The 16,115-nt window shown below is 35.3% G+C and overlaps 1 protein-coding gene across 1 annotated transcript; it reads right to left on the reverse strand.

Moving 5' to 3' along the window:
- Positions 1 to 756: 756 nt before the first annotated feature.
- LOC123905767 (aspartate aminotransferase, mitochondrial) lies at positions 757 to 16,017 on the reverse strand. The gene is made up of 10 exons (XM_045955488.1): positions 15,571 to 16,017; positions 15,126 to 15,211; positions 11,755 to 11,961; positions 11,505 to 11,610; positions 11,144 to 11,248; positions 10,885 to 11,057; positions 10,596 to 10,755; positions 1,606 to 1,701; positions 1,280 to 1,374; positions 757 to 1,161 (listed from the first exon to the last, which is right to left on the reverse strand). The coding sequence occupies exons 1-10, from the start codon at positions 15,742 to 15,744 to the stop codon at positions 1,095 to 1,097; spliced, it is 1,269 nt and encodes a 422-aa protein (XP_045811444.1). The 5' UTR covers positions 15,745 to 16,017; the 3' UTR covers positions 757 to 1,094.
- Positions 16,018 to 16,115: the final 98 nt, after the last annotated feature.

A 16,115-nucleotide genomic window follows, 5' to 3' on the forward strand; every position in this document is an offset into this window, starting at 1 on the left:
AATTTTTATATGAAAAGACTAAAATGCCCCTTAATTCAATGAGGTGTCAAAGATAGAAAATATATAAAAGGGGTAGAAAAGGAATGTCCATAGTATTTGCTTTTAATAGATTTATTATTATTATTATTATTATTATTATTATTATTATTATTATATGAAGATGGTTTCATTTGTAATTTTAAATAATGGTAAATATTATTTTAGTATATTAATTAGCATGAACATATTTTGTAAAAAATGCTGAATGTATAAAATTTAAAATGATGGAAATAGTGATGGTAGTACTAGTTAGATAAGAAGGGGGAAAAAACAATGATAAGAGTGCAGGAAAGTGAGCCTTATTCACATGCTATAAGTGCAGGAATTTTCCTTTCTCCAGTACAGCATCACAGCCGTTTAACAAATCCTATGGTTTAAATTCAGTCTCTCACGGATGAGAGATATCAGTGGGTCTCTCACGCTAGCCCTCGCCAATATTAAGAACCAATTTACCTATCCACTCTATAGAAATGGATCAAAACTTTACACACATTTGCCTCTTCCCTAAAAAACAAACCAGCACCAAGTATGAACATGAACTTTGAGTTTTTAAAATTACCATATGTAAATACTAATTGAACACAAAGAATTATGAAGAACTTTGACCTCAGGTAAATGTTCCTATATGTACAGATTGGAGAATTATAAGTTTTAATGTTCAAACTCTAGCAATTAAATGCCATTTGCCTTCACAATGTTCCAACATAGGCAGAAATATTAGCATGGGCTCAAATTAGCCGCACTTATTAGTCTCAATTGAACTCTAAGCTTTCAAATATCTGTTCTAGCATCAACAAAATCGTAACAATTCATCGCCAACAATAATCCTTTTCAGTGTGAAACAGTAAGAATAATCATTAATAAAACCTCTTATTCAATCTACTTCTCAAATTATTCAATATATCGAATTGCAAATGAAACAAGGTGAAAATGTAGAAGATAGTTACAAGAGCCCAAATTTATTTCTGCTCTCTCCAATAATAATACTACTTCTGAGGTGTTTGTTGTTTCCAAGGACAAAAATTTGGTATTCCGCACAGATGAATAGTCTAGGTTCATTTTGTAACCTCGTAGATAGCGTTAGCCACATATCCAACGTTGCCCGTATTAAGACCAGCCATACTGTCATAAATCATGTATATACAATGTAAGCAAACACAATATGCTTCTATCTCCGATGAACTCGTAATGTAAATAAAATTCCAATAGAAAGAAAGAAACTTAAGATTATGTTTGTCACCTTATACGACCGTTACGAGTCATGTAAATATGAAACTCGCTTGTCAAACGATCAACCTGTTCTGGTGTCATCCCGCTGTAGCAGAACATGCCAATCTGCACAAGTTCAATCCTGTTTTTAACATTTTGATGTGAAAATGATGAAGGAAGTTCAATCCTTCATAAACCATTTATCCCTCTCCCCTACAAAGATTCTTGGTCTCCAAGTAAATAGTAATCATAAAAATAAGGGGGAAGGGGGTGAAATTTCCTTAAGCAACTAAAATAAGCAAGGAAAAGAAAAATAAGTGGTTGAAACAGTTGTGCATTCAATAAATTCAACTGAACCTGATTGGTTATGTGCTGCCATGGCAAAGAAGACCCCAGATTTTCCAAGTTCTCTCGTAGTGTAGTCCTCATTCCAATGATGCGGTCTGCCATAACCTGTAAAGAACCCATCTATGTAAGTTCATTTTCTATCCTATGCCACAACTTAAAAATGGTGTCTTCTTAAATTATCATTTGAAATATGTTAACATAGAATAACATGATTGTTAAAAAAAAATTAAGTATAGAAACAGAAATAAATAGCATATATAACAGAGGTAATACAATCTGAAAACCTGGTAAAATCATCGTCATTTACAATATATAGAATATATTCTGAGTTCAAACAGTAACCCTAGGATTTGATGAATTTTACTTGTGGTGTAGGCTGTGTAGCATCTAGCTTATATGGTGCTTTTACTTATGGTGTAGAACCCAGCAATGCAGCATTATATCAGTGACTGAGCATAACTGTTGGTTTTTTTTAGAGGAAGGAGGAATACAACTCACACCATTTTATTGATATTATCATCCTTTAAATACATGAAAAACATAACATAAAAAACATAAACATGAATCAGAATTAAACTACCTTAAATTTGTAACACACCAACTAATACTCATAATTCCTATAGTTAAAACTAGTAACAATAGGAATCCTAAGAAACTCAATAAACTCTATTAAACTATAATAATAATATTGATTCAAACTTTCAACACTCCTCCTTGAATCAATAGTTATTGACTTCAAATTTCTCTTCTTTGGACTTCTCAACTTCTCTAATGAACTTTGTAGATTTTCTCAACTTCAAAACTTGCCCCTTCATGACTTGCCACATGAGCAAAATCATTAGAAAAATAAACTTCATGTTCCAGAAAGCCTTTGTCAACCAATTTTTCCTGAAATTTGTTCTTAGAACCATTATGATCAAGTTTAGTTCTATAAACCCACTTAACATTATTCAACTTTTGATCTCTTGGCTTGTCTTCAAATTACCAAGATTCATTTTTCTCTTTCATATTTTTCTCCTCCTGCATGACAACTCTCCAACCATCCATGCTTGCCACATTTGCATCACCCAAAGGATTGACCATAGCAACATTGCACATTTCAAAAATTTCAGCATGAGGTTCACACTTTTTAACAGAAAAATTAGCATTATCATCACATTTTTCTTCTGCAGTTTTAGAGTTTTGGCCTTGGAGAATTTCTACTCCGTTCTTCTCTTTATTTGAGGCTTCTACTACACTTGGAGATGCATGCATTGCTGTTTGCTTCCACTCTATCGGAAAACTTCTATTTCTCATTTTAATAGACATTAGTTCACCACCAACAGGATCAAATATGGTGCATTTCATGTCATTAAAATGCAAAGTGTAGTGCTTTTCCAGCATTTGTCCAACACTCAACAAATTTTGATTCAACTCAGGCACAAATAAAACATCATAAATATATTTAGTACCTGAGAGAGTTTCAACAGCAACAACTCCCTTGCCTTTGACATCAACACTTTGTCCATTGCCAATGGTAACTTTTGAAACAATTGTTTTGTCTAACTTCTTGAACAACTCTTCATCATGGGCCATGTGATGTGTGCATCCACTATCAACCAACCAATTTTTCTTATTTTTGTCGGTAGACAAACATGTTGCTGCAAATAAGTATTCCTCCTCCTCATTTTGATCAGCCACTTGTGCCTCAACTTTAGGTTGTACTTCATTTTTGCAAAATTTTGCAATATGACCCGGCTGATTGCATTTGTTGCAACGGAAATTAGGTCTACTCCAGCATCTGAAATGTGGATGATTTGTTTTTTCACAATGCTGACATGGAGGATAATTTGCCTGCTCATCTTCAGCTTTACTACTCAATTTATTAGAACCTTCTCCTTTCTGGAAGTTATTCCATTGGACCTTTTTCTTCTCTCCTTGGAGTTTTCTAGAGAAGAAATGGTGGACTCAAATCTCTCAGGAACAGTTACAAGAATTTTTTGGACTATCCTTGTATCAGAAAATTCAGTTCCAAGCAATCTTACATTGTTGACGATGCTTAGAAGTTTGTCAGAATACTCCTTGATTGTTTCTGACTCCTTCATCCGCTGCATCTCAAATTCTCTGATCAAATTCAGCACTTGCATCCCTTTGATTTTCTCATTTCCTTCATACTCCTGCTTGAGAAAATCCCATATTGCTTTGGCTGACTTCAGAGTCATAATTCTTGTAAAGATTGCTTCAGAAACAGCAGAAAAGAGATAAGACTTTGCCTTCGATTTTCGCTGCTTTTTCGTCTTACGAATTTTAATTTGTGCAACCGTTGGATTGTCCGGTAATGGATCAATCTCATACTCATCCTCAACAGCCTCCCAAAGATCATTGGCTTCAAGATAAGCTTTCATTCTGGTTGCCCATAAGTGATAATTTTTACCCTAAAAAACTGGCAATTTTATGGCTAAGTTTTCTGATTGCATTTTGATCTCTTTTTTTTTTTTTTTGTGTTTGATGGAACTCTCAACCTCACTAGGTCCCTCAAGAAAAAAGCTCTGATACCACTGTTGGTTTTTTTTAGAGGAAGGAGGAATACAACTCACACCATTTTATTGATATTATCATCCTTTAAATACATGAAAAACATAACATAAAAAACATAAACATAAATCAGAATTAAACTACCTTAAATTTGTAACACACCAACTAATACTCATAATTCCTATAGTTAAAACTAGTAACAATAGGAATCCTAAGAAACTCAATAAACTCTATTAAACTATAATAATAATATTGATTCAAACTTTCAACAATAACCCTCATGAATGTTGTTTAGTAATTGTCAAACCTATCCAATACTGTGATAGTGTGATGTGCTATTAGATGGTTAAGCATCTGTTCTGTTATCTGCTGTTACAGTTGTAAGGCAGTTAGGCAGTTAGCTAGTCAGTTAGACTGCTAAGCATTGCAGTTAGTTAGTTAGTTACTTAGAGAGGTAGTTACACTGTATAGTCTATAAATACAGTTGTAATCTCACATTTGTAATCACCTCTTGTAAACTTTTCTCATATTCTCTAATCAATAAAACTCTTTGATAGAACTAAGAGTGAATTGTATGTAAAATATATGGAAACTAGTAATTGTATTAATGGATAGAAGAACAATTACAAGTACGAATGTAAAAGTAATGTGAGCAACAAGCAAAGATAACTGTAGAATTGATAAGAATTATCAATTCCCCCAAAGCACTAAGGCCCCAATTCACGTATTGTGAATACAAATTCTAACAGAAAGATAAGATGCCATTTCTCTCTCCTTCTAACCAACTATAAGTAGTGCAAGCAAACTCGTGCATCCCCTCCACCTTTTCAATCCACGTCATCCTTTATTATTCTTCTTGAAATGCTTCCTTTCATACACTCTCCACATTTTGGGCTTAGGACCAAAGTCAAGGCCCACTTGATCCACCCTTCCATCAATGCCACCCTCTTTAATCAAAACCTTGTCCTCAAGGTTAAATTCAGGAAACTGTCCTTTGATTATATCATTGTCTTCCCATGTGACATCATCAAGAGATTTATCTTTCCATTGGATCAAACTCTGAGCAACAGAAGTACCTTCTTTCAAAACAGAGCGAGTTCCCAACACTTTAATCGGATAAACCTCCTCATCAATGACCACATCTAATTCTTTAGGCAATTCTCCTTGAGTCTGGTAGTCACCTACAGCCTTTTTCAATAGTGAAACATGGAACACAGGATGAATTCTTGATTGTTCAGGAAGTTGTAACTTATAAGCTACTTCACCAATTTTTTCCATAATTTTGAAGGGACCATAGAAACGAGCAGCCAATTTCTGGTTTATTCTTCTGATGACAGAATGTTGTCTATGAGGCCTAAGCTTCAAAAAAACCCATTCACCTACCTCAAACTTGAGGTCTCTTCTCTTCTGGTTAGCATAAGCTTGCATCTGCTGTTGAGCCTTTAATAAATGCAATTTGAGCTGATTCAAAGCCTCATCTCTGTCATGCAGTTCCACAGCTACTGCAGCCACTTTAGTTTCATTCTTAAGAAATTTTAACAGTTTAGGTGGTTGTCTACCATACACAACTTCAAATGGGGACTTACCAATTGAAACATGATACGTAGTATTATACCAATATTCAGCCCATGATATCCATACTGACCATGTCTTAGGTTGTTCGATCGCAAAGCATCTTAAGTAACCTTCAAGGCATCTATTGATTACCTCAGTTTGCCCATCTGTCTCTGGATGGTATGCAGAACTCATTTTTAATGTAGTTCCCTGAAGCTTGAACAATTCTCTCCAAAAGTGACTGACAAACACAGGATCTCTGTCACTCACAACGGAATTAGGAATTCCATGGAGTCGGACCACTTCCTTCACAAATATTTCAGCCACTGATTTTGCAGTATAGGGATGTTTTAACAAAATAAAATGACTATATTTCGAAAGCCTGTCCACCACAACCAGAATTGCTTCAAACCCTTTTGATTTGGGTAGACCAGTAATAAAATCAATAGAAATATCTTCCCATACTGCATTGGGAATAGGCAGAGGTTGTAAGAGACCACCTGGAGTAGTAGCTTCATATTTTTGGCGTTGACAAATGTCACAAGCTCTTACAAAATCTCTAATTGTCTTTTGCATGCCAACCCAGTACAAATTCTCTGCTACACGTCTGTAAGTCCTCAAGAACCCAGAATGACCACCCATTGGTGTTTCATGGAATTCTTTCAACAATTTAGGTATGATAGATGATTGAGGTCCTATAACCAATCTTCCTTGATACAACAAAACTCCTTGTTGTACACTGAAACCAGGTTTAGCACTAGGGTCTGCCAAAACTTCTGCAAGAAGTTTCTGAACAGAAACATCATGACTGATTTCATCCAATATCTTATCTCTGTCAACCCAAATAGGATTAGATACCAAAGCATTAAACTCACCCGCATCATAACAACGTGATAAGGCATCTGCAGCTTTATTTTCAAGGCCTGGCTTATATTTTACTTCAAACTGGTAACCCAACAACTTAGCCAACCAACATTGTTGATCGGGAGATGAAATTCTTTGCTGTAGAAAGTGCTTCAAGCTTCTATGATCAGTAAATACTACAAATTCTTTCCCCGGTAAATAATGCCGCCAGTGTTGAATGGCAAGGACCAATGCCATTAGTTCTTTCTCATAAACAGATTTAGCCAAATTATTGTCAGATAATGCTTTACTGAAATAAGCAATGGGTTGCTTATTCTGCATTAATACAGCTCCCACTCCTCTCCCTGCTGCATCGCATTCAATTTCAAAAGGTAGAGAAAAATTTGGTAACACCAATACAGGAGAAGTAGTCATGATAATTTTTAGCCTTTCAAAAGCTGCTTTAGCTTGTTCTCCCCACTGAAAGTTGTCTTTCTTAGTAAGGTCAGTGAGAGGCCTAGCTATTTTTCCATAATCCTTTACAAACTTCCTATAATAACCTGTGAGACCTAAAAAACCACGCACTCCTTTCACGTTTTTAGGTTCAGGCCACTCCAAAATACATTTCACCTTGTCAGGATCTACTGAAACTCCTTCTCCAGATATGATATGGCCCAAGTAGTCAATATGTAAACAACCAAACTTACATTTTGACTTATTGGCCACAAAACAATGTTCAACCAACACAGCAAGAACTGATTTCAAATGTTGAACATGTTCTTCTTCTGACTTACTATATACCAATATGTCATCAAAGAAAACCAGCACAAATTTTCTAAGAAATGGTCTGAAAATGTCATTCATGGTAGATTGGAACGTAGCTGGAGCATTCATCAAGCCGAAGGGCATGACAAGGTACTCATAATGACCATTATGAGTTCTAAAAGCTGTTTTATCAATATCATCATTGTGCACTCTGATTTGATGATATCCAGACTTCAAATCAATTTTAGAAAAAATAATAGACCCATGTAATTCATCTAATAACTCATCAACAATAGGAATGGGATATTTATCAGGTACTGTTACCTTATTCAATGCTCTGTAATCCACACACATTCTCCATGTATGGTCCTTCTTCTTGACTAAGATCGCAGGGCTAGAGAATGCACTCAAACTAGGCCTGATAACACCAGCTTGCATAAGATCTGCTACTTGTCTTTCAATTTCTGCTTTTTGGTGATGAGGATATTTATATGGTCTAACATTGACCGGACCATGATTTGGAAGCAGGTTAATTCTGTGGACTTGAGCTCTTACTGGTGGTAAAGCAAGTTTGTCTGTGAAGACTTCAGGGTAAGCCTTCAACACCTCAGCAACATTCCTTTGAATAACCTCAACAGACTCCTGTTTCTGCTCCAATAGTGACCACCATCCTTCATAACTACCCTTACCCTCCTTTCCACCCAAGAATGAATTTAAACATTCTTGTTGTAATTGTCTTCCTCCTTGCAATGTCACCAACTCTCCTTTGTGATAAAACTGCATAGTCAAATCCTTCCAATCCATTACTACCTTCCCTAACGTACTCAGCCATGACACCCGTAACACCACATCCAAACCTCCCAACCCAAGCACCAGAGCATCAACTTCAAAGGTTTTAGATCCTAACTTGATCTTAATCCCTTTACAAATGCCTTCAGACAAAACTCTATGTCCATCTCCCAACTTAATACGCTTAACCACAGTAGGAGTTATAGTTAAGCCTAAAGCAGTAGTAAGTTCTGGAGAAATGAAGCTATGACTAGCTCCACTATCAATCAATACTTCTACATCGACATCCTTCAACTTTCCTTCCAACTTCATCGTATTATATTCCCCCATCTTTCCCAACACCCCAATTAGTTTGCACTCTGCTTCTATTTCTTCCTCCTCCTCAGAATCTTCAACCTCCAAGGCCACAATTTCTCCATCATCGTTCACCATCTCACCCTCACCGAGTAGCAACACACGCATGGATCTTTCTGGACATTTGTGTAGAGTGGGGTGCCATTTACCCCCACACTTGAAACATAACCCTTTGGCTCTTCGTTCTTCCGCTTCTTCACTTCTCATCCCTCTCCATCGCTCAGATCCACCATGGCGACGATCACCGTCGTTTTTTCGTCCAGTAGAACTCATAGATGAATTTGTGTTGGTGAAATTAGAATTCGAATTGAAATTAGGGTTCGACGAACCCGTTTTCTTGGGCGGGTTATTTCCACCAGAATAGTTGGACCGGGTCATCTCTTTCTGGGCCGGGTTATAACCGCTCCGAAATTTAGATCCAAACCCAATTCCTTCGTTTCGGCCCACTGATTTCTTACCCAGTGAACGCGTTTCTTCATCGTCAACCTCTTTCAATTCTTCTTCTACGTCCTTTGCCATTCTCATCATTTGCATACGAGTTTTTGGATTCAGAGTTCGTACACGACGACGAATTGCTGGCTTCAACCCACTCATGAAGTCTCCCAAGTACTGTTCCTCAGGTAACCTTCCTACCTGCGAGGACAGTAACTCGAACGCCTCGACAAACTCTTCAACCCCTTCTGTTTGACGCAGCGTGGATAACTCTTCAAATGGGTTTTCTAACCTGCGACCTCCATAACGAGCAATCAAAGCTTTCTTCAACCGTTCCCATGAAAGGTGATCCTCTGTTTCCATCAATAAATTAAACCAATGGATTGTTGGACCTTCCATGCTCAAACGTGAAAGCTTTACACGCATATCCTCTGGTGTTTGTTGCACATCAAAATAAATTTCCGCTCGCGTGATCCAAGCTACAGGATCGTCACCTTCGAACAATGGAAGTTTAACCTTCTTCCCAGCCAAGCGTGATTCATTCATGGTTGAAGCTTCAACCGAATCTTCTCTCACCGGTTCGTCTCTCGCCGGTTGTGGAACGATCGTTGGATCAGATGTATTTGAGTTAGACCTCTGGAGGAGCTGTGTCATCTGTTGCACCAACGTACTCAGGGTACCTTTGATTTCTTCAACTGACGCTTCCAAAACGGTAACTCGATCTCCCATATTAGGTTTTCCTTGTTTTTTTGGCATTAATCAAAACAACGGAGGTGGATTGGATCTGGTAGGTCGGACCAATTGATAGAACTAAGAGTGAATTGTATGTAAAATATATGGAAACTAGTAATTGTATTAATGGATAGAAGAACAATTACAAGTACGAATGTAAAAGTAATGTGAGCAACAAGCAAAGATAACTGTAGAATTGATAAGAATTATCAATTCCCCCAAAGCACTAAGGCCCCAATTCACGTATTGTGAATACAAATTCTAACAGAAAGATAAGATGCCATTTCTCTCTCCTTCTAACCAACTATAAGTAGTGCAAGCAAACTCGTGCATCCCCTCCACCTTTTCAATCCACGTCATCCTTTATTATTCTTCTTGAAATGCTTCCTTTCATACACTCTCCACATTTTGGGCTTAGGACCAAAGTCAAGGCCCACTTGATCCACCCTTCCATCACTCTTTTCTTTCTCCCTAAATTCTCTTCTTCTTCAATAACACAAAGTGTGTGTGCTTGTTCTCCAACAATGAAGGCTATGCTCAGTCATTGATGCTTAACAGATACTCCATCTTTCTTATTATGTGTCTCACTTGCAATATTTTTCTGTCTGAAATTATTTGTCACCATAGAATATACAAACATCATTTATTATATTTTTCCAACAATGACCTCGTTTAATTAAATAGATCACCTAGCTATTCAACAACTACTACTTTCAACCACTCCAATTAATATGATTATTTTATTGACTATACACACTATTTTACTATTGAATTCAACATGACTGGTCATTTTCTTAAAAAGTGTGCATTACCATAAAAAGACACATAATATGAGACAAAGGCAGTATATGAATATGATATATTCTACAGCTCAACCTTAGAAAAATAGCATACTGCAGCATTATATATGGTATTTTTAAGAATGGAACTATGATAACAAAGGCTTGGAGAGGTGAGGTGGGTATTAAAGGAGGACAGGGGAGACTCTTTGTCTTTAAGAAATAATAACAATTTACCTGAACTTCTTGAAGCCATAGCTTCTTCAGTTCTGGATCACCAAGGACAGTTGAAACCACAAGTGCTCCATGAAGAGGTGGATTGCTGTACATGGGTCTGGCAATTAACTGCAACTGACTTTTTACTGCCACAGCTTGTTTCGCGTCTTCACAAAGCACGCTGCAAGGAACTCAAAATCATAAGTGTCATCTTTGCAAAAGGTAATTTACATTTTATGCTAAAGTTGTTATACATAGTCTACTTACTAATTAAAGTGATATCTCTATTCAAAAGATTAATATAAATTACCTAAGGCATCCAACTCTCTGGCCATACAGTCCCATATTTTTTGCATATGATTGAGCAAGTCCTATTAAATGACCATCATCAAGAAAAATCCTGATGGCTTTTGCATCTCTCTCTGGACTTCCACTAGCAAAACCTTGATATGCCATGTCAAACAAAGGGAAATGACCTTTAGCCTGGAAACAGTCAACAACAAGAAGAGTCAAAATAACTGACACAACAAGAACAAAATCCCATGATTCAATATATCATTCCCTTTTACCTTGATCTGTGAAGAGATCTCTCTCCATTGTTCTTCTGAAGGATCTACTCCAGTAGGATTGTGAGCACATGCATGAAGTAGAAAGAAGGAACCATCTGGAGCATTCTGTGTAAGAAATAACCATTTTAAGAGGTGAGAAGGGTACATATATGTTTTTAAAAAAACTGGGGAAGGGAGAATGGTCATTTTACAACCGTCTTCGAAGGGATTTGAACTTCTCCCTTGAGGTTACATTGTCAAACTCTTACTACTTAGCTAACACCGCATGGACTGAAGAGTACATAGTAAGTAAATCATCATCTATAAAAAATGACCTCTACTAAAGCGCATTGGAAAAATGTTATGAATCAGAGCAATGTACCATAATGTCATCCATCAGTCCAGAAAAATCCAATCCTTTAGACTCAGGATGATAGTAACGGAATGTCTTGATAGGAACTCCAGAATCTCTCCAAATGTTATGGTGGCTGTAATTTATTACATTATAAGAAAAATAATTCCAGGCAAGCAATATATTTAACAAATATAAAAATTTGTAACTAAATATCAAACTCCGAAAACTCAAAAAATAAATGGTAATATTTAAAGGACAATTTGAATGAAATACTAACTTGGCCCAGGTGGGAACTGGTATATAGATTTGGGTGTTGGGATGAAAACGCTGTTGAAATGCGGCAAAAAGTCGACATGCACCAGTCCCGGATAAAGCCTGCACTGCAGCTATTCGTTTATCCTTGATGAGCTCAGAGTTTTCTCCATATGCCAGCTTCAGTGATTCTTCAACCAGATGTATGCTTCCACCCATAGGAAGATACTCCCTGCTCAGAATTAAACAGTAATGAACAATATTGTTTCAGGAGAATGCGACTCGGGGCTTGTCTTGGAAGTTTGTTGTCCAAGGTAAGTCTGAATCTGATGGTCCATTCAGCATAAGAAATTAAGTTTTAGTTATTTCTTCCCCAATTTTTTTGAAAACAGATATCATAAAAGCTAATTAAACAAACTTAGTTTCATTTCATGGCAGGATAGCAGAAGTCAAGAAGTGGAAAGAGTTATGTGCAACTACTTCAAAAAAAAATTCTTTATCTTTTTCACTTCCCCTCGGTAATCAGAAAATGTCATGAGGCAGTTCAGTTGTTGAGATGGGGGTTTAAAATCCAAAAACTAACATAACCACCAATTTGCTAACTATTATCATTTTCTTGTAAAAATTCCTCGTCTGCAACTTTAACAACATCTTCAAGGTTACATGCCACTTTTCACACTTTAAGAAATATTTTGGCAGCTGACTACCCATTCTAATAAAAAGGCAAACTTGAAAAAAAAAATAAAAAAGATGATACTACCTCCGTCCCTAATTATAAGACCCCGTTTGACAAAAATGTACTATTCATTTACCTTGTTTTAACCGTATATTTTTAATAATATATAAATGTAAATATTAACATATAAGATCTTGTTCAATTTGTTTTGATGAGCATTTTCAAAATATTAAATTTTTATAATTTTTACTAATAGACAATTAAAGATGTTAGTGATCAAAATTGTGCATTGACGTACGTGCAATGGTCAATCAGAGTCTTATAATTAGGGACGAAGTAGTACAATGTAGTAATAGATGGATACCATTTAAAATTGAATAATCTAGTAATACACTTTTTAACACACTATTTTTTATTGATTGAAATATTTACATGGATCCCAAGAATTTATATGGGACCCATGTGAATTTAACCAAAAAAAATTGAAGTTTCCAACTAGTTTCACGATCTACAAAACCAATTCTATTAGCATGATATGAAATATTTGCTTGGGCACAACCCCAAATAAGAAGTATTTGGAAGCACACAAATAAAATAAAAAATTAAAGAGAAAGATTAAATGATGTCACTAAATTTTGTTTCAATTTTTTTTTCATTTGTGTGTGCCCAAACATTTTTTATTTGAAGTTACACCTAAGCAAGATATTTCTATAGTTAAGTGCATTTTCTTTCTACTTAAAATATAATATTGGAGGACAAGTAAAAGAGAAATGTCAGCTATACACCGCCGGCCCTAAAACTCTTTTTGATTTTCTTCTTCTTCTCTCACCCATAGAGGGGTGGTTTTAGGTCAATTTTGGCCTAAAATCACCCCTTTATATTTTTTTCTTCTTGCTTTTTAATACAAATAAGTGATTTTCACATAGTTTAAGTCTTATAGTTTTGTTTTCATCTTTGCGATTTTATCTTTGTTTTGATTTTCAGTATTGTTGTCCCGTCTTAGTGCGGAGTATTGTTGTCCCGTCTTAGTGCGGAGTATTGTTGTCCCGTCTTTGTGCGGTGTTCATTTGTTTCAGGTTTGAAGATTAAGGTTCATCCAGTGCAGATCCAATCAATGACTTTTGTACCATCAACGCTACAGATCCGGCGACATGAATGTTCCGGAAACTTCAATATAGTCAAATATGTAGGCTTTTGCAATATGCCGTTTGATGCTATTAACACGGATGCTGTGAGTTTGTTCGCAGATTCATCCTTTTTGTTTTTAGCGATTTTGATTTGTATTGCATCGATGTACTCTTATCAATTTGAATGAATGAATATCTTTTATTTAGCCAAAAAAAAAAAGTATCTTCTTTATGAAATATTCTTAAATGGTCACATGACCAAATAAATTGCATTTGGTCACAATCACAAAAAGTAAAATAAGTATTCAACAAAATAATTAAATAACATTTACTTTTCAAATTATTAAATGATATAATAGTTTTTGTGAATGTGACCAAATGCAATTTATTTGATCATGTGACCATGTAAGAATATCTCTGTACCCCGTCAATTTGGTCACCCTCACAACAAAATTTTAATTTTTCATTTTATTTTTATTTTTATTTTGAAACAAACACAATCAACTTAATTCATTAATTATAATATGTTCAATACAATGAGGGACATAATCAAAGAAAGCGCGACAAGGCCAAGAAAAGGCCGCCCTAGCTAAGGTATGAGCCGCCATATAATATGTTCATTTTATTTTTTTTATTATTTCATAAATAGTCAAAAAATTATGTAAGTGTGTTTATATGGTCGCATGATCATAGAAGTTTTGCTCCACACTCCAATAAAAATGACCATAAACATTTATGGGATGTGGACCACACAATTTTTTATCTTTTTGTTTTTTGACAAACAATTTTTTATCTTTAAAACCAGAAAAAGCACAGCAATAAAACAAGATTCCCTACATCATCCCAAAACACCTAAAAAAAGAAACGAATTACACCACACAAAGCAATGAATCATGAATAGCTGTAGCTGTCAAAGGACACAGCATCAACAATTAGGTAGCGTCATATTTCCAAAGAGATTATGCCATTCACGGCACATACCCAAAAATCAAAATCAGCTAGTGGGTTACGTGATCATCACAAAATGGCACATGAAAGCAATCATAGTTCCATTCATATTAAGTAATGTTAAAAAAAAAAGTCTCCTGAGCTTAGCTCAATTGGCAGGGACGTTAGTCATTCCATTTATCCACTTATGGGTGAAATTTCTAGTCATTAGACAACTTGAAAAAAAATAAAAAAGTTGAATAAACAAAATGCTACCTAAAGATTGTTTTTCAATAATCAATAATTAAATTAAAAAAACATCCAGCACTTAACAAAAATCCAATATTTAACAGGATCTCATGTATTTTTTATTTGATTTAAAAGAGCACAACTGGCTAAACTCACACATTAAGTACTGGGGGATCCGCAGCAGATTCAATCCACGCCCTCATATATCAAATGTAAACACAGTCTTTTTCCATGTGAGTTGTACTTACGGGACAAAATCTGATGCTTTCATGTTCTATTATTATTATTATTATTATTATTATTATTATTATTATTATTATTATTATTATTATTATTATTATTATTAACTATTTTCCAATCTATAACAAATATCCTAAAATCAATGTTAGCATTTGCCAAAAAAAAAGTTTTACTCACATGAATTGGTTTCCTGCAATTCTCCTCTCTGCTTCTCTAACACATTCCAAAACCACGGGCTTTCCATTGTCATCGCGATATGCACCCTTTTGCAATTTGCAAATAAAGCGTAAATTCAACTTACACAATGATCCAATCCAAATAAATAAACATAAAATCAACAAAATCACAATTTAGTGTGCCATGCAAATATAATATTTCAACAAAAATAAAATAAAATAAATTATCATGTTGCTATTGAAATGCACGCACGAATCAGAAATCTGAATAGAAAATAAACGAAATTCAATTAACAAAAAAGGATTAAAAAAAACAGTGTTGCTCTGTTCTTGTGATTAGATTAGATTAGATTTGATCATTTCATTGCAATCGAATTGAGATTGATGAAATAAACAGAAAAAGAGATCGGAAACAGAGATAGAGAAGGAGAATTTCAAGAACTTACAACTCCGACATTGACTTTATTTGGACTCTGATCGGCGAGAAAAGCTTCGGTAACTCCGAGGATTGGATCCTTGGGAGCTGGCTGGATGTTCCTGAACCACGAGGACATGAATCTAGCTCCGATAACGGAGCTCCGATTGAGAAATTGTCCATTGAGCAAATTGTGAATCGCCATAACAGAGGAGACAGGTAGGTAGGTAGGTAGGTAGGTAGATAGAAGATGAGTTGAGCCTTAACTCGGAACTCAAAATCAGAGAGAAAAAATGGTAATCGTGTCTTTTTCTTCGCTTACTAAATACTAAAGTATAGCTTGACCAAATGTATATAAAAGTGTAAAAATAAACAAACCAAATCTAACTTGACTGAAAATTTTATTTTATTTTTCATCGACTCCCATGTTTTACAAACTTCTTGAAAGAAAAAAAAAACATGTTTTACAAATTTTTGTAACGTATTCATGTCTCAGTCGATAAAGATATTGTAGGTAGGCTGCTTCTATTATGCACAAGTTCATCGAGTGGTGCACGGTGCACCACTTATCAATAA

The sequence above is a fragment of the Trifolium pratense genome, linkage group LG2 (assembly GCF_020283565.1).
Source record: "Trifolium pratense cultivar HEN17-A07 linkage group LG2, ARS_RC_1.1, whole genome shotgun sequence".
Classification (NCBI taxonomy): domain Eukaryota; kingdom Viridiplantae; phylum Streptophyta; class Magnoliopsida; order Fabales; family Fabaceae; genus Trifolium; species Trifolium pratense.

Bases quoted from the DNA above. Each gene is read 5' to 3' on its own strand.
- LOC123905767 (XM_045955488.1), bottom strand. From the start codon at position 15,744: ATGGCGATTCACAATTTGCTCAATGGACAATTTCTCAATCGGAGCTCC. The intron at 15,212-15,570 runs GTAAGTTCTTGA...AAATTGCAAAAG, and splicing joins ATAAAGTCAATGTCGGAGTT to GGTGCATATCGCGATGACAA. The intron at 1,375-1,605 runs GTTCAGTTGAAT...GAACTTGTGCAG, and splicing joins GGCAGCACATAACCAATCAG to ATTGGCATGTTCTGCTACAG.